Genomic DNA, 18,659 nt, shown 5'->3' with positions numbered 1-18,659 from the left:
TTCTTAGGAGATATAAACCAAAGTATTTGGGGGTGAAGATTCATGATGCTTGCAATTTCCTAACTGTATTGTATTAGGCCAATTTCCTAACCTAGTTTGGAAATTGTTCAGAAAAAGAAGAAGAAGAAAAAAAGTATGGTCCTGACAGAGTGACTCAGTTGGTCAGAATGTCCTCACATACCCCGAAAGGTTGTGGGTTTGATTCCGGGTCAGAGCACATACCTAGGTCAGGGGATTGATCCCTTCTCAGGACGCGTACGGGGGCAACTGATCAAAGTTTCTCACCTCTCCCCCTCTCTAAACAAGCACATCCTTGGTTAAGGATTTAAAAAAAGTTTGTGTGCATGAATGTGTGTGTGTGTGTGTGTGTGTATATATATACACACACACACATATATATATTTATACATACACACATACATACACACACACACACACACACACACACACATATATATGTTTGTACATGTGTGTATGTATTAGTGGGAGTATATGTGTGTGTAGGAGAGAGAAGCATATGTGGCAAAATGGTAACAAAATGGTAACAACTGGTCAATCTAGGTGAAGGGTATACATTTGTTCCTTGCATTGTCACTGTAACTTTTCTGTAGATTTGAAACTTTCAAAATAAAAAGTCAAAAACCCTCTGGCGGCCTCCTATTTCACTTAGAGGAAAGCCGCAGGCCCTGCTGCCTCTGGCCCTCAGCTCCACCACTCGCACTGCTCACTGCCCAGCATCTTGGCCCCTTTTCTTGGTGCGTTTACATTTCTACCCCAGGGCTTTCGGAGTGCTCTTCCCCCACCCCCTCAGCATCTTCATAAAAGAGCAACCTCCTACCCCTTAGGCCCCTTGTCTGCCCCACTTTCCCACGGCATTATCACTCCCTGGCACATATGTTCCTCTGCTCATCACCTGCCTCCCACCTGCAGCATGAGCTCCGTGAGGACCGGGAGCTGGTTTTGCTCCTGTTCGGTCCCAGCCTCAGAACAGTGCTTGCTCAGCAGAGAAGTGCTCAGTAAGTATTTGCCGAGTGAATTCATTGCTGTGGAAATGCTCATTTAAAAACGCAGGGTACTGGTGACACTCCTACAGTTGCTGGGTGAAGAACTACCGAGTATTTGACACTCTTTCTGGAACCTATTTCTAGCCAACTCTGCTGAATACAGCTTGCTCTATGGCAAAGTTTCCACTTCTTGAATTCCACCTGAAGTGGGCCACACTGCTAAGGGAACGTCCACCTCGCTCGTCTCCCCACCTCCAGACACTGACGATGGAAGCCTGCACACCGCGCAGGGACATGAGCTGCCTTCCTACCCACCCCTTCCTGAGAACTCCCTCACGGCACAGCAGATGCAGCCTCTGGGAACTGCTGAGCCTCCTGACATAGTCAGTACGAGTCCCAAGGGCACAGCAGGACCTGGGCCCCAGCAGAGCTGCCTTCCGGCACAGTGTCCTGTCGGGGTCCCTGCTTTCCCGGGTTAGTCAGGGTGATGCCGCTGGAGGAGACAACACAGGACAAGGTTTCCCCAGGGAGGCTCTCAGAGACAGTGAGCTTCTCCCACGTTACTTACGTCTGTGGAGGTGGGGCTGGGCAGGGACACAGGCTGAACAGGTGCAGGGAAAGTGAATGTGGTCTCTGTCTTTTCATTTTCAGGGGAGTCAGGATGACTGGATGGGGGGGATGTTGGGGTAAGGGCTCCAAACCCCAGCACTGCATTGTATTTTGGAGGACGACCTATATGCCAAGAGAAGGGAACAAAAGGGGAAAAAGGGGGGGGGGGGAAGAGAGGGGGAAAATGATCTTACATACCTTTGGCCAGTGTTCCTCATTGGCTAGCATGGAAAAGGAAGTGAGGTAGCAGACAGAAGGTTAATACAAACAGTCCCAAAGAGAGGAAGAGAAGCTAAGATTTAAATGTCATTAGAAACTGCCTTGAGTCTCAAAAGAAGGGAGGAGAAGAGAGAGCGTGCAGAACGACAGAGACGCTGGGTTGTGTAAAGGGCCTTGCCTGGGGCAGGTAGCAGTGAGGCTCCTGGGCTGTGACCACCTGACTTCTCAGGCGAGAACCAGAGCTTACAGGCAGCCAAGGCCAGAAATACCCATTTACTTTACTCTCCCGTATCTTCTGCATGTTGTTCTCTAATGTTTCTCTGCAACCATCGTTCTTACTATATTAATGGTTCTCAGCTCCCACAATGGACTTATTTAGGATTTCTGCTTTTCTGTTCTCACCTGCCTATATTTTGGTTATTTCACTGCCTATAAAGGTGGAGCAAAGTGAAGCTAGGAGACTAAGTTCAAGTTAACTACTCTTACCCTTTGCTGCTAGAGCTAGTGAGAGAGATGTTCAAGGGGTAGCTGGAACCCAAGAGCTAAAAACATGTCCTGAGTTTAAATATGAATGGAAGTAGGTCAGAACTCAGGTGTCCTCCCTAGTTGAGTGAGAACTGTCTCCCCACTTTCTACCACATTCTGGCGACCCATGTGTCTCAGGACTGGGCTGATCCAGTCTCAGGAAGGCCGCCATCGGCAACACTGCTAACTGAGAGGCCTGACATGAGCAAGAGCATTCTGCATCACACCTCATGCTACAGCGGATCATAAATGAGCCGTGCGGGTGTGGCAAGTCCAGGCCAACCACTCCTGCTTGACATGTCTAAGTCAGGGCCACACTCCTAAGCTGCGGGTGAACAAAGTGAATGCCTAGACCACCACAGGGGAAAAAAGAGCCAGAGGGGTACACAGCTGTGTACGAGCATTGGTAATGGCACGCAGAATCGTGACTTTGCCAACAGTTACAATTTATATCAAAACCATGCACAGGAATGCTAACTCTGTCAGACATACACAAACATGACTATGTGTGTCAGACTGGGGGAGTCTGCAGTCCAAAGACAGGTCATATGGTGTGTCTTCCTGGGGGGGGTCAGTGCTGTGGGGAGGAGTGGGAGACGAATGCTCCTTGTTTACCCACGGAAGCATATCCTAGGCTTGTCGATGCAGGCTTTCATCCTCTGACCTTGGCAAGAGATGCCAAGGTCTTTCTGGCTCATTTACCCCCTTTTCTTTTAGCAGATACAGCCCACCAGCAGGCCAATTAACTGTGGCTTCTGGCTGAGGGCTCATTTCTGAGATTTGTGTAAAAGGTCACTAAAAATTGCTAAAAACAAAAAATAATCCATGAGACTGGTAACTGTGGCCCAGGAACTGATATGAAGCAATGGCTTCGGGTTTCTCCTCTAAATATTTTTGACCACTTGAAGGACGGGACTGATGCAGCATGAGAACGGGTCACTCAGGGTGGCTACGCTAGCTCTTTGCGGGCAGAGGTGGTAGTGGTGTGGCTGCGGCCTCCCTGAGGCAGACAAAGGGTCAGGACGACCTCCTGAGCTTCCCGCAGCTCTGAGATTGTGTGTGCCGACGCAGAAATTAGTATGCTACTCCACTCACTCCGCAACCTTTCTAGCCTGGAACTATAATTCAGGGACACATTATCATGTAGAGAAAGGGACCTTGGGATATATTACTGACATCAAAGAACAATTTCAGAACCTTGTTTATGAGCTCCAACTCCGAGCTATTAAGCCCTATTTAGACTCGCACGGTGAGGCTGCTGCGGCTGTCATGCCTCGGCCCTAAGAGGCGGTGCAGCGCCTGCCCTGGGGAGGTCTAAAATACGGGGAGGAAGCTCTTTAAGAATTTCTGCTTTCGAAAGCCTGCTTGACAGTGACCTTTTCTTCTCACAGAGTCTACGTTTCCAGTGTGGCTACTTCTCCCTTTCCTGGAAAGCCCGCAGCACACGGAAACTTAAGTGAGGCTCCGGTTTCTCCTGCAGAAGGATGACTCAGACACGACTCAGAGCACCTTGGCAACAGCGGGCTCTGTGCTGCTCAGTGACGCTAAACTGCTTCCTTTTGCGTGGTGTTTTGTTCACTGTGCTATGCTCAGGGACAGCTGGTGGGCCGGGGGGCAGAAATGCTGCCTGAAGCCATTCCCCGGAGGCAGCTTTGCTGGATTCCCAGGAAAGGCAGCTTTCGACTCAGCATACACAACTCTAATAGGAAATCTCACTCTCTTTCTCTCCCTTCTCAGAGAATAACAACAACAAAACTATTTTCTAGGGGGAAGGGGAGAAACACAACACAGAAAGCAAAGGCAAGAGGCAAGGCAGAGATATAAATAGGTGCTCACCTCTCTTCCGGGTCCCAGGGTGCATTGTACTGTTCAGGTAGGTGACTGCACTCTTCTTACGCTTTGAGGATTGAGGAGGGAAATGGGATGGTTGAATAGGATGGTTACTAATAATACTGGCAAAAAGCTAAAGACCAAACACAGCATGCCTGTCAACATGCCAACTAGTTAGTGCCAGTCACCCCCAGGTATCAGTGCTAACGTGTTTTGTTACATATATTCCAGGGAGGCCTGCCTCTGACAGTTGACAGTTGCGTTGAAGCCAGGGTGAGTAACATTTTTAAGGAAGGTTTATATCTGTTCAAATGTAGGCAAAAACTAAGGGGAAAGCAATGAATAATAAAAATGAAATGATGGGATCAGCCTGAGAAAAATCATCACTTTACAAAGCTGCACAAGTACAACCAGGTTTCCAACGGGAGGTGCTGACTATGTTGTAAGTGAAGTGAAGGGTGAGGGAAGGGCCCGCGCGGGCCGGGAGTACCTCTGGCTCAAAGACCGCGCCGCTGTACACGGGGTTTGCCGTTGTTCTTCGTTTTCGCTCTTGCCTCTTACTTTGGATTTCTTGGGAAAGCAAAAGGTTTACATTAGAAGACAGGTATGGGGAACCTCAACAACTTGACTTCATTGTTTTTCCCAGACAAATCAGAGCTGGGGCCAGCCTCTTTGTTTCACTGCAGCCTCAGCAGAGGCAAGCACACGGCTGGGAGCACGCACGCAGGACGCCTACTCTCACCCCTCGGAGAGCAAGACCTCGCCGTCCCCGGGGAGGCTCGCTGTGACCGGTGCTTGGTGGCAGACAACGCTTGTGAACAGGCTGTCCTGTTTATTTTTAGATCACTGTGACCTAGGTGTGGATGAACTTTATCCACAGACTGAGATTGAGCAACCGTAGTTCACCATTCTTTAATTAAGTAACCAACACAGATGTAGCTTTGCAACTGTTCTTAAGATTCTAGTAGCCAAGAGTACTGAAGAGTACAAAGTCAGAGGGGCATTTGCTACTTCATGCTGGTGAGGAGAAAGTTCCCTAAGTGAGCGGAAGAAGTCACCTTAACCTAGGCAACGGGGTGGTCTGCCCAGGACAGTAGTGTGGATACAAAGCGAAAGGAAGGGGAGGGCTGAACAGCAGCCAATTTGACTCTAAAGGAAACAAAGTCCACACGGACTACATGATACTCTATCTGTTTTCAGTTTTCTTTTCTCCCAATAAAACGCCATTGTCAAGAAGTAAGCTCTGGGCCAGAAGCAAGGCAACCTTATGAACATCTTCTCTTACCTTCTAGATGGTCGTGTGTTACCAATCCTAGAGACACCATGAAGGCAAGTTTCTGTGCCAGAGAAACAAAAGATGAACATGCTTCAGTCTGGGTTCTCACAAAGCCAACCACATGTTCCCAACTAGAATGCTAGAGGAAGGCAGCCCGGTGGGCTGGCGGCCTGAAGGAGGCAGGTTCAGGTGAAAAAGAGCAGGGCGTCCTCCACTCCTAACAGCTATGAAGTCACTCCACCGCTTCTCTGGCTTACAGGGTCCAAAAGAGAAGGACAAGGGCCTACAGCTTCTGCGTCCTCAGTGGCAGAAATCAGCATTTTGAGTGGCCCAATGTATTTTCTTTCATAAAAAAGAAATCATTTTAGAGTTCTGGCCATTGAGGCTCAGTTGGTTACATGTCATCCTGTGCACTGAGAGGTTGCTGATTCAATTCCCAGCCAAGGCACATGGTAGGGGGCATGCAGGAGGCAGCCAATCAGTGTTTTATTTTCATAGCCCTGTTTCTCTCTATCCCTCTCCCTTCCTCTATCTCTAAAAAATAATAAATAATAAAATAAATAAATAAATAAATAAATAAATAATATTTTTAAAAATCCTTGTAGAGAGAAGAGGATTTCATATTCAAAAAGCAGGTAGAGCCTCCCATACAATAAGCTAAAAATTATAATTAGTTTACTCGCATTGACTAGGCCTAGTTACTTGTCATGTCAAGTCGGGGTTTCTTACATTTTTTGCTACCACTGACTGGACAACGCTAACTCAAAGCTAAATGAATTTTAGGAATGATAGCAGGTGTTCTATTTAGTACTATGATTTTTCATTCAAACATGGGCCTAAAAATATGGAGTGATTTTTCTCTGACTAGATTGATTAGGATACTGCACCTCATAGCTGACACATGAGATGCTTAAAGTTGGAGAAAGTAACAAATTGGTGCCTACTTTTCTCTTTGGTTGCATGTGGTCTGGAAAGTATGTCTCCATTTTCTGCTGTACCACTGCATGTGGGCGGTATACATGCCAAAGAATGCATCATCAATTTTTTTTTGCCGATGAATAAAGAATATAATCAATTGCTAGGAGACATCCTCCTATAGAATCATTTATACCACAGTTGGGTCTTAAAAAAACCCTGACATTTCACCCTCAACATTAAATACCATGATATTTTGGCCAGATGTGACAGGTTCAGGCTACCCAAGATAGGGTTTTATGAAAATACAGTCATTGAGGCAGACACTGGAGAACAGAAATGCCCTTTACTATTATCTCAGAATCTTGAAGAAATGTTTTTATTTCTTATTCCAAAGTTAGGTGGGCACCTCTCTCTCCAACAGCCAGAGTTCTTTGGCAGGAAAAAGCAGTCTTGGACTTACTGCCCATTTTCCACATTGTATATTGAAAGGGCATACATTTTATGGCTGCCAAAAATAACCACATCCTAATTCCCACTATTCCTTCAAAACGCAACCAAGATTGGAAGGCTGTCTAGCAACGCTCTCTGTTAAAGCAGTGTGAGGACTGACATTCAGAGGCACTTTCTCTTACTCTGCTGACTGCGCCCTTCTTGGCCACTCACGTCCAACTCATCTCTGCCAGCCTAGACTGAGAGTTCATGAGGGAATTATTAAATTAAAAAAAAATCCTCTCCTGTGAAACAGATTTTCAGTGATAAAACAAAAAGTTGTCAAGAACTTTTGTCTCATCTATGTATCACACATGTGCCGAGAACCAGTTTGCCTTCTTTATGGCAGTGATTCTGCCCAACCAGAAGGTAAAATGCCTGCTGCTACCTATGACGGCCGGTACCTGCTTGCCTGCACCATGCCACTGACATAAGATATCCTTTAATTTCTCTTGATAAGGAAATTCAGCTAACAGCTTACTCTTTTTTTTCTTTTAATATATTTTATTGATTTTTTTACAGAGAGGAAGGGAGAGAGAGAGAGAGCCAGAAACGTCGATGAGAGAGAAACATCGACCAGCTGTCTCCTGCACACCCCCTACCAGGGATGTGCCCGCAACCAACGTACATGCCCCCGACCGGAATCGAACTCGGCACCCTTTAGTCCGCAGACCGATGCTCTACCACTGAGCCAAACCAGTTTTGGCCAGCTTACTCTTTTTTTTTTCTCTCCAAGTATTATACTTTTTAAAATTTTATGGATGATTTTACAAGTTTTTCAGCAATTTGGTTCAAGTTTTGGTCCCTCCTTTAATTTATTTCATATCAGAAAGAATTATCATTTATCAAAACCTCCCTGGCTTACCCTAGCTGGTTTGGCTCAGTGGATAGAGTGTTGGCCTGTGGACTGAAGGGTCCTCGGTTTGATTCCGGTCAAGGGTACATGACTGGATTGTGGGCTCGATCCTCAGTAGGGGTTGTGCAGGAGGCAGCCAATCAATGATTCTCTCTCATCATTAATATTTTTTTCTCTCTTTCCCTCTCCCATCCTCTTTGGAATCAATAAAAATATATTTTAAAAAATAAAAACCTTTCTGGCTTAATAAATCATAGTTTTGTTTTTCTCAATGACATGATGCTTTAATGGCTTCATGCCACTGTTTGGCAGGGTTTCATCACAGAGAATGCACTGAGCACAGAAGGAAATCACCAGTCTAATAAAATCCAACTATTAAATATTCATCATCAGATCACCTGTCCAAATTTTATTTTATAGCTGCTTATGCTAAGTCATCAAACTTAAAGATTCTCTTGTCTAAGGACATATAAATTCACATTCTATGTTTGTACCAGAGTCTTATTTGCTATTTAAGTTTAGAATTCTATCCTAAGTTGTGGTACAGATGTTACTCTTTTCATCCCTACTTCTATGCTTCAATGAACTACTTTCCAGCTACTGATTCATTTGGGATTTGGGAATCTAGTACAATACACTAGTAACAACAAAAAGCAAATGTGACAACTGTAATAGATAACGTAAACAGACCTTAGCTGAGTGACCTGAACAGCCTATAAATGTTGGCTGAGACAAATAAACAGTGATCACTGGAAGTACAATGGGATAGCTGGGAAAACGATCCCCAATCTTACATTTTAAATCTGTGATGTGTACAAAATGCCCTATGCCAGCTCGTGGACACTCACGGCCATACTCTTCATCTGCCCTAGGCCGACCTAACTTGGAAGTAACATTACTGAATAGTTAGAGAGCAAAAGAAAAGGCAAGCAAAGTGTTCAGGAGCACATGTCCCTCCTGATGTGTGAGAGTAAGTCAATTTCTAGACTGAGCCACGCCTGCAGAGAGCTGGACCTACCTGCGGGTTCTCCTCCCGTTTTGGTTTGGGTGCAGCAGGTGGAGTGATGGTGCGGCTCTCTGTTTGTTTCTCATCTGCTTCTGTGTGAGATTTAATTGTCTAGGGGAAGAAAATTAAATGAAAATTCAGAATTCACTTTTTATTAAAAGAATGAAAACAAACAGTTTGACTGTAGTCAACAAGGAAGGAAAGAAAAACATTCTCAAACTGGAAACAGTAATAAAGGAGGTAATAGAGACTTCAGTTTGGAAGAAAAAGAAATGTAAAATGTAAGGCCCCAGCTGAAATGGTTAAATTGCGTGACTAAAGTAAATATGGACCTATAATACAACAGTTTAAATTTTACAAAAAGAAAAATCCAGGCTTACTTCCTATGTACAAGAATAAAATATAGGCAGCTCTCTGTGATTTTAATGTGTTTTAGCATGTAGGGACAGTTTTTCAAAAGCAAGCTCTCTTGTTACATATGGGTCAAGCTCCAGTCCACAGCATGCCTAAGATCCGAATGATGTAAAAAAAAACAAAAAAAACCACAAAAAAAAACAACCCTCGTACATGTACACACTTCTATTTCAGAACATTTCTAATTACAACCCAAGAGAGGCTGCAGAGGTGCCCTCACCTGGGATGTTTAAAACCTGTCTGATCGCCCATTAGGGAGATGCAATTGCCAAGGAAAGGTCATCTCGCTAGAAGCTGACATCCTGATTACCTGCAACCTCGTCTTCCAAATGCATCCATTCACACAAAGAAACACCAGCAGCATTATTATCTTCAGACACAAATGGCAGCTAGCAAATTCGTAGACTGGGCTTGCGTTACTATTCTTACCATGACCCAATGACTAGTTCACTTTCTGAAGCCCTCTATAAACCCTGAAATAATGCTAGCACAGTGGGTGAAAAACTAAACACACACCTAATTTATTTTTTCAAAATTAAAGAAACAGATGCCAATGGTCTTTTTATATGACAACAATAAGTAATTAAATAAGTGAGAATGAAACTGCCAAATGAAAGACTTCAGTCCTACGGGCAGGATATCTAAAGTTCTCAAGAACCATTATGCTGTAAAACATTTTACACAATCACAAAGGTCTTTCACACTCTTTCCTGGCTACTTTCATATCTTCCTTGATTCTCTTATTACTTTGAGAAAGTGTAAGCATCTGTTTCAGGGTACAAATACTGCCTTGTCTCTTATTTCCTCCTCTGTTCTACACACTTGAGAGCAGGGATTGGTCAACACACTTCTGCACCCTTGGTGCCTAGCACAGTGCGTCACGTAGAGCAGGTGCCCTGTAAAGAGACGCTGATCTCCTGTGGGGAGCATGACCCCTAGGACAATCACTGTCTCCTCTCTCTCACGCCTCTCATATTTGAGCCAAAAGGACACAATGACTCCATAAAACAAACCCCCAAACACACCTACAAGGGAACACATGGGGAAGCGGTTTATAATGACATTTCAAAGGCTCGGGTGTCCACAGCTCTCTTAATGTGGAAGGACAGAAGTCTGAGGGAGGAGGGAGACAAGAAGGTCAAGTGGAAGGATTGCTGCTCCTTCTATGAATTTCCTGAGGTCACTCACTCCCATCTCTAAGGCTGCAAAAGCATGGAGTGGTAGCGCCTCCAGGGAAGGACAAACCAATTCCTCTCCACCAAGAATTATCCAGAGTCCAAGCTCTCTCTTACACTGAAGAGTACAAGTGTCTCAGAACTGGATTAAAAAAACAAACAAAAACAAAACACAAAGAGCTTCCTTGCTGAGCTTGGTAACCAGCAGGCCTGTTATGCCAGGTAGCCTACTAAACTAAAACAGCAATGAACTGGAGCCCTCTATTAGGTCAACAAGAAGATAAACCACAGAATTTACCACTAGGAAAGAATGTTTAAAAAAATAATTCATGGCACCTTTCTATGATATTACAACTAAAATTAAAAGCTCTATCAATGTGTAAGGCCAGAACACGAAAAGACATTTAAGCTCTAATAAGAAAAAGAGCAAGTTAAAAAATAATATATAATTATTTTTTTTTTGCTTTTAAAATATTAGTGTACGCTTAGAAAATATGTGGAGGAATGTAACCTATACTGTTAATAGCAACTTTGGGGAGGGGTAAATTATGGGCAAATTTTACTTTCATAAATTATGGGGAATGCACTTTTACAACATACATTTCAGGAATGTCTGGATTTTTCTTTTACAATGAATATATATTTCTTTGTAATCTGAAAAAAGAAATGTAAAAATAAAATTGAAAAAATTCTTGTCTCCTAAAAATTTCTTTATGAAGAGGTCAAAGAGAAATCATATTTAGCAATCTAAAATAGTGTTTTGAAACCACATCCTTTATAATAATTCTAAGGGTCCTCAGAGGTATTCTGAGAGCCATCCCTGTACACAAGGCCAGATGACTGTCAAATATGCCTCTACCCAGACTCCTAAGCTTGAGCATTCTACATTCAAGATTTTAATACTGAAGTTCTGCTGATGGTAAGTTTGAAAACTTCTGACCTAAAATATGTGCAAGTAATTTATTTCTGAATGTCCCTCAAAGCATTTCCTGGGGCTTGAGTAGGCTACCAAGGATAGAGGCATGTTCTCTATTTTGGTATCCAGCCTCTTAGGCCTGCTGCAGTGATGAGCTGCCTGGGTAGGAAGCCGGGCGCTCCATGCGTAAGGTTCCTGTTCAAGAAGGCAAGGCAGCAGGAAGCCTTCTCATCCTCGCCATCTGGCCGGCCTCTCTGAACCATCAGCCACCCAGAAGCGCACGATTCAGGATCACCAGAGCCTATGTTCATGTGAATGAGAACCCAAGCCTGAGAAATCAGAAATAGGTCAATGACTTTAAAAGCAACTTCTGAAAGAGGATGCTTTTCTTTGCAAAATTCTTTATCATCACTGGTTTTTCTTTAAATAGAATACATGGTGACTGCCTATAATCTGTTTTTTGTTTTTGTTTTTAAAAAGTCTTTCTGACATAGAACCCTTAAGTATTTTTGAAGGTTACCTGTATTTCTCTAGCCCCATGGTTGGCAAACTGCGGCTCGCGAGCCACATGCGGCTCTTTGGCCCCTTGAGTGTGGCTCTTCCACAAAATACCAAGGTCTGGGTGAGTTATTTTGAGGAAGTGGCGTTAGAAGTTTAAGCTTAAAACATTTGGCTCTCAAAAAAAAAAGTCAATCGTTGTACATTTGATATTTGGCTCTGTTGACTAATGAGCTTGCCGACCGCTGCTCTAGCCTCATGTTTTTAAGAAAACATCTGTTTTTAGAAATATAAATGAAAGGCTTCAATATTTGAACTAAAACCCTCTAGAGTTAAAAGAATACCTTTTAGAAATTTTACTTTTTTTTCATTTGACTCTTAATTATCTATAATAACCAGGGGAAAACTTTGAGGTTTATTCTTCCTGACGTTCATAGTCCCATCTTTATCTGGATTCTTACTGGGCCAAAACTAATATGGATTTCCTGTTTACCACCTCATCTGTGCCTCCTGACTAAAGGTAGCAGAACCCATTTGTGAATTTCTGCTTCACAACCAGCAGGGGGAGCTCATTCACACAGGACTATGAATCCATCTATTAATATAAGGAGATAATGGAAAAAGCAACCCAACTTTCTTCAGTAATAATGGCCCTTTTGCATTTTATTTATTTATTTTTAATTTTTTTTATTGATTAAGGTATAACATATTTGTCCTCAACCCCCAATTCCAATCCCCCACCCCCCTATTGTCCTTGACCACTGGTTAGGCTCATATGTATGCACACAAGTCCTTTGGTTGATCTCTCCCTTTTATCCCCACCCTCTCTTTGAGGTCCAACAGTCTGACCCATGGCTCCTTACCTTTTGCATTTTAAATAAATTATCACATGATAAGCAACAGGTCATTGACAACGGTGCTGAGGTAAAGAGCCCTTGAGAAAATGTAGAGATAGCCTAACTTTAATGGCAAGGCTAATGCCCAGAGCAGGTGCATACTCTTGCCTGTACCTGTTTTTCAAGGCTTGGCTTGCTAAGCTGTACAGTCTGAGGTCCAGCCAGTCTGGTCCCTGGAGTAGCTATCACAATGCTGGTGAGCTGGGCCATGGGGAACGTTTTGGCTATGGTTGCAGTCTGCCCATTGACGACACGGACGGGGTGGATGGAATTCTGGGAGGTAGGGAGGGTTGTGGGGGTAAACTTGGTCAGCATAACAGGCCTCTGGATAAGTTGAGGAGCTGCAAGCATAGGGGGAGGTGCTGGAGCAATAGGAATGTTATTCTGGGCCACAGGCTTGGGTCGAACCTATGGGGAAAGAGAGAAAAATTACCATATTACTTACTAGAAGCAATTATCAGATTGTCTACATTGTGTACATGAAATGTTATTTAGTACAAATATTAATATTCACGTTGGTTTTATTATTTCTATAAGACTCAGGATATATAATCTTATAAAACATTCATCAGCTCGCCCTGACTGGTTTGGCTCAGTGGATAGAGCGTCGGCCTGCAGACTGGAAGGTCCCAGGTTCGATTCCGGTCAAGGGCATGTACTTTGGCAGCTGATGAATGTTTCTCTCTCATCAATGTTTCTAACTCTCTGTAGAAAATCAATAAAATATATATTTTTAAAAACAAAAATACAATACTCATCAGCTCTTTAGAGGGTCCAAATGCTACCCTAGAACACAGTTCTTCTGATTCTAAACTTAGCTCCTTCTTTTAAATATGCCATCTTTTTAGGTTGAGGTCAAATACCCAATCCAAAGACTGGTCTCACTCAGAATTTGTGCAGCAGAGTATGGTAATAATGCTGTCTATGGCCTTAATTCACATTCTAAATTTCTTCCTATCCACACTTCAGTTCACCCCCATCTCTGACCCTTTAACCCCTGTTCTTGGCCACCCCTTCTCTCAGTCTCCTTTGTGGGCTTCCTCTTCCTCTAACACTAAATGTAAGTGTACTTTGGGATTCTGTCCTGGAACCTTCCTTCCCAGTGTCCTCACTCCTCCTGGGAGTTCTCATCCACCCTGGGGCTTCAGTTTCCATCAATGTACTGAAGACTTCCGCCCTTGTATCTCAGGACCAGACATTTCCTAAATTTCAGAATCATACCCAACTGCCGGCTGGACATCTCTACTTGGAAATCTCACAAGAAGTTCAAAATCAACATATCTAAAACTCACTAATTTCTTCCTGCAACCTTCTCTTCCTCTTAAAATCATCACCTCAGTAAATTTTCCTTTCTTTCCTAAATAAACTTCATAATAATTCTTAAAAAAAAAAAAAGATTTTATTGATTTTTTTACAGAGAGGAAGGGAGAGGGATAGAGAGCTAGAAACATCAATGAGAGAGAAACATTGATCAGCTGCCTCCTGCACACCCCCTACTGGGGATGTGCCCACAATCAAGTTACATGCCCTTGACCGGAATTAAACCTGGGACCTTTCAGTCCCCAGGCTGACACTCTATCCATTGAGCCAAACCAGTTTTGGCTCAGAACAATTCTTGATGTTTCCTCCTCCACCTCAACTTCCTAAATCCTTCTCAAATATGTCCTACTTTCTCTTCTCACTGCCACTACTTTACCCTATGTTTGGTTTACTTAAACAGTGGCAGAAATTTAATTAAAAACATGGGTCAGCCTTGCCTGGGTTCAAATCCTGGTTCTACCACTTGCTAGCTGTATAACCTTAAGCAACATACCTAATCTCTCTATTTTTCAAACTTTCTAAACTGTGATCTTATGGGCAAAATCCTTCCCTCTTATGCATTAGAGGGAAGGATTCAGTTAATTCAGTTAATTCTCCCGTTCTGTTTTCCTGGAAACCCAATAAAGGTAAGAATATCAACTATGTTACCAGGCAACATTGCTTATAGTGAGAATGACCCTTATTGCTAAATCGAATCTTAATGGCGAGATCCATAAATACTTGGGACACCATACTTTGGGATTCCCAAAGTGGGGTCATGCTTATAACTGGGCATGTCCATTGCAGGGACCTTGCAAACCATGCCTATGGAATCGTTGTAAGATACACTGGCTTCTGTGAGGCATAAGGTTTATATGGTAGAGTGGCTCTCCCACTGCCCTGATTTCCCCAACTTTGAGCTATCCCTGGGCAGGTGCGGAGACTGCATATGGCTACTGTAGGGATGCACATTCAAGAAAAATGGCTGATGCTGAGAAAAAGCTGGTTTCTGTCCTGCATTGTTCTAAGTACACTGTTGCAAAGTGTGGACCCTGGCGACTCTGAATGTTCAGCTTAATTTAAGGTGACCCTGTGGTGGGTGTTGTAGTCATATAATAGGTAATAATTTCACACTGTAACCAGTATACACACATAGACATATATCTCTGTCTCTAAAAATAAAAACTTCATGAAACAATCCTTATGTGCTATGCAGTCTAATATTTTCTATTATGTAGTGTTCATTTTATTTAAAAACTCTGCATTTAATCCACTAAATTGACTTCACAGTCAACTACTGAGTCATAACCCACCATTTAAAAAGCATGGACTAAGCCTTAGAGTCCTCACCTAAAAGAGAGCAACACATACTTTCATAAGGTTGCTGTGAGGATTAAAATAGATAATCCACATACAGTGTTACAGTCAGTGGCATGTAGCAATAGTCTCTATTGTTGACAGTATTCTAACTGTTCTTCCTCCCACAGGCCTCACCCCCTCTAATCTATTCTCCACACAGTGGCAAGGAGAAATTTTCTAAAACAAAAATCTGATCATGTCAAGTACCTGTCTAAAAATGCTTTCATGGCTCCCCGCTGTTACTGGGATAAGGCCCAAATTCTGACACAGCCTATACTGCTCCCCAGGCTCTAGCCCAATGGGCTTCTCCAGCCCCCTGCTTACTCCAGCCCGAGGCCCACTGTTCCAGCCACACTGAATCACGTCTGGTTCCTAATCTTCCATGCATTTTTCCAACCCAGACTTGCGTTTATGTTCTGTTCTCAGCCTGGAGCATTTTTATTCTTCCCCAAAACTCTGTCAGGCTGACTTTACTAGGACTTTAGGTTTCAGATAGAATGTCAACTCTTCAAGGAAATGTTCTGAAATATTCTTAAGAAGGAGTTGGATATCCCTCCCTAATAGACAGTGTAATTGCCTGTAATGTGTCTGAAGCTCTGAGGGCAGGGAACTGTCTGTCTTGAAAACTGGCATATCCATAGTGTTTAGTGCCTTTTTTGAAACACAAGATATTTATTAAGAATTTATCTAATAGCCTGGCTGGTATGGCTCAGCAGTTGAGCATCAACCCAGGAACCAGGAGGTTGCGATTGGATTCCCAATCAGGGCATATGCCCGGGTTGCGGGTTGATCCCCAATGGGGGGCACGCAGGAGGCAGCTGATAAATGATTCTCTCCTATCACTGATATTTCTCTCTCTCTCTCCCTCTCCCTTCCTCTAAAATCAATAAAAAAGCAGTTTTTAAAAAAAGAATTTATCTGATAAATGATTAAAATCATATAGGCAGTTCAGAAATCACCTAAGTCAACTGACCACAAAACTCCTTTCTCTTCGCTCTTTGCCTGAAACTTGGGGCCTCAGATAGGAATTCCCAACCTTTCCATCAGGCAAATCAACTCCCTCAAGACCCAGACGGGGGCAATACCGACACTCTGCCATGAAAACGTGAGTTCAGCCCAACTGCTAGGAATGTTCTCAAGAGAAGATGGGCAAGCTGTACAGTCTAAATCCTCAGAAGCACAGCTCTGTTTAAGTGTGGTGTTCAGTGCCATCACTTTCCAGAGTAGAACTGAGTGGTGTCTACTAGGTAGTTTGGCTGTTGTTTCCTACCCTGCTGTCTTTGGCAAACAGGGAGGGGAAAGTGATATTTATACTCCTTCCCCACTGGCAGGCAGGTATTTGCTTACTTCTTCCAGTAAGTTAACATTATAAGTTTAAAATGGTGTTATCTTAATTAAATTTAGGAAAATGTCCTTTCCTTACATCCCCCTGCTACTGCCACTGGTCACCGTTAAGAAACCGCAATAATAAAATAAGCATCGTCATGGTAGAGACATCAGCAGCTGGAATCTTTAGCTAAGAGGGATCTGTCCACAGCTGATCTGACAAGAGCATTACAGGCTGTGTGGAAAGTGCCCTCAAGGATTCCTGGCCACCTAACCCTTATTGGCTTGTCAGCGGTTCACTCACCTGTGGAAGGAAGTTTGGACGTGGAGTGAGTCTAGGAGGAGGAATAAACTGTGGAACTTTGATGGGCTGAGGAGGTGTTGCCTGAACCTGCTGAAAAATGAGAACGATAAGTAAACCAGAGGGGACAATAAATGTCCAATATCAAAGTATCACTGTTCTCTGCATCAGACAATATTTTCTATGAGCTCTCACTATAGACTAACCACCTGAATTAACACTCTCCCGCTTGCATGCTTCACCCCATAGAGTGAACCAACCACATTTGTTCCCTCACATACCTAATGTGCAACATGCAGGTTCAGTGTGCTTAGGCAATTTCCTTTGACACTTAAGAACTTTTGCACTTAAGTATTTTAAAAGTCAAGACTGGATCCAAAGTAAAATCAAACTTGCCTCCTGGCCAAATGGGCCCTTTCCTAACATACTAGTAGAGCTTTGTCTTACAAAGAATGCCTTTATTCCTATAAGAAGTTTCTCACTCTCAGCACCTGGCTGAGTTATCTGGGTTTCTACAGATTCCTGGGTTTAAGTGGTGAAGCTTCCTGTCATTGCTCTCTAGTTCACTCATCACTGGTCATCATTCAGAAGCCACCATGAACGCTTAGCTGCCATTATAGGAGCAAACTTTTAAACCACAATTTGGACATCCTTCCCCAAGATTCTGAGAACATCAGTTTCCAAATGGTTTACCCTAGAAATCTCAAGAACAATTTTGTTCATTATTTCGTGGGTGATAATTTCAAAGTATAGTGAATTATAAGAATTCAGTAGGGAGTTTCCCAAAACCAATAATATGGCACCAGAGTCTCAGCACTCAAGTTCCACAGCCTGGGCTGTGGACAGGAGGAAGAGGAACACGAAACAGTGTGCATGCCTCTGTGAAGGACATCTCCCCCTCAAATCAAGTCAGACTTTGATCTCCAATTATGCACTGAATGGGTTTTGGTCTTTGGTGTCAGGATACCGCTATAGTTATTTTTGAATAGACAGTAGGAAAGCCATATTCCCTGGTTAGTTCCAAAGGATAGAGTGATGGAGATGAAAAAATCCAGCAGTAGCATAAAATAGATATATTCTGCAAATGCATATCCCTCTAATGTGGGCACCCATGAATAGCAGCTGCTGGCTTACCAGAGTGACCGTGTTTTTTGCCACAATTTGGACAGCCTCTGCCCCAGGCCCAGTGACCTTACTAGACGTCTGGAGGTTGACTGGTGTGTTCTGCACATCAGTGCTGAGCACAGCCTTCTGACTGTTGATGGCGGTCACCATAGCAATGGTAGGTCTCTGGCCCACAACAGAGGCAGGCATGGTTGCAGTTGCTGCTTTCAAGACGAGAGGTAGTGTCTTTGTGGTAATCATAGAAGCTGTAGTTACAGTCTTCTAGGAGACACGGAGAACAGATATTAGGATACTGAACTGTGATCCTAATAAACAATATCCTGCTAACCCCCAGCAGAAAACAAAGCAATTAATTCTCATAATCAATCAAGTTCCTCGGTATCACAACATTTCTTTTGTGTACACAGAGCACACGGTTACTACAGAGAAAGATGATTTCTAGTTTGCCAGCGTTTTCAAATGTAGCGTTAGGCTCACAGTAATAACTGCAACTAATATGGGCACAAGGTTTTCAATAATGAGTGGGGTGGGTTTACAGATACAGAATATGAGTGTATCTTTTGGCTTTTCTAATTTTTAGCTTGCTCTCAATTAATTTAAAATTTTTAGAAGTTTCCA

General features: G+C 43.3%; 1 protein-coding gene across 23 annotated transcripts in view; it reads right to left on the bottom strand.

Annotated features, from left to right (window-relative positions):
- The window catches only part of PHF21A (PHD finger protein 21A), a 161,001-nt gene that overhangs the window by 10,252 nt on the left and 132,090 nt on the right, over window positions 1–18,659 (bottom strand). For 13 of the 23 annotated variants that reach the window (XM_084895321.1, XM_084895302.1, XM_084895322.1 and 10 more), the window contains 8 exons: window positions 18,051–18,302; window positions 16,920–17,009; window positions 12,746–13,039; window positions 8,745–8,843; window positions 5,473–5,524; window positions 4,678–4,757; window positions 4,194–4,254; window positions 1,573–1,736 (listed from right to left, as the gene is read on the bottom strand). In XM_084895321.1, coding sequence (XP_084751447.1) covers window positions 1,573–1,736; window positions 4,194–4,254; window positions 4,678–4,757; window positions 5,473–5,524; window positions 8,745–8,843; window positions 12,746–13,039; window positions 16,920–17,009; window positions 18,051–18,302 — 1,092 coding nt within the window. Of the gene's footprint in view, window positions 1–1,572; window positions 1,737–1,811; window positions 1,835–4,193; window positions 4,255–4,677; window positions 4,758–5,472; window positions 5,525–8,744; window positions 8,844–12,745; window positions 13,040–16,919; window positions 17,010–18,050; window positions 18,303–18,659 lie in introns of all 23 variants that reach the window. The other 10 variants (XM_084895305.1, XM_084895309.1, XM_084895310.1 and 7 more) reach the window with 6 other exon arrangements.

The sequence above is a fragment of the Pipistrellus hanaki genome (assembly GCF_964339955.1).
Source record: "Pipistrellus hanaki genome assembly, chromosome: 9".
NCBI lineage: Eukaryota > Metazoa > Chordata > Mammalia > Chiroptera > Vespertilionidae > Pipistrellus > Pipistrellus hanaki.
This window is presented reverse-complemented; position numbering and strand designations above follow the sequence as displayed.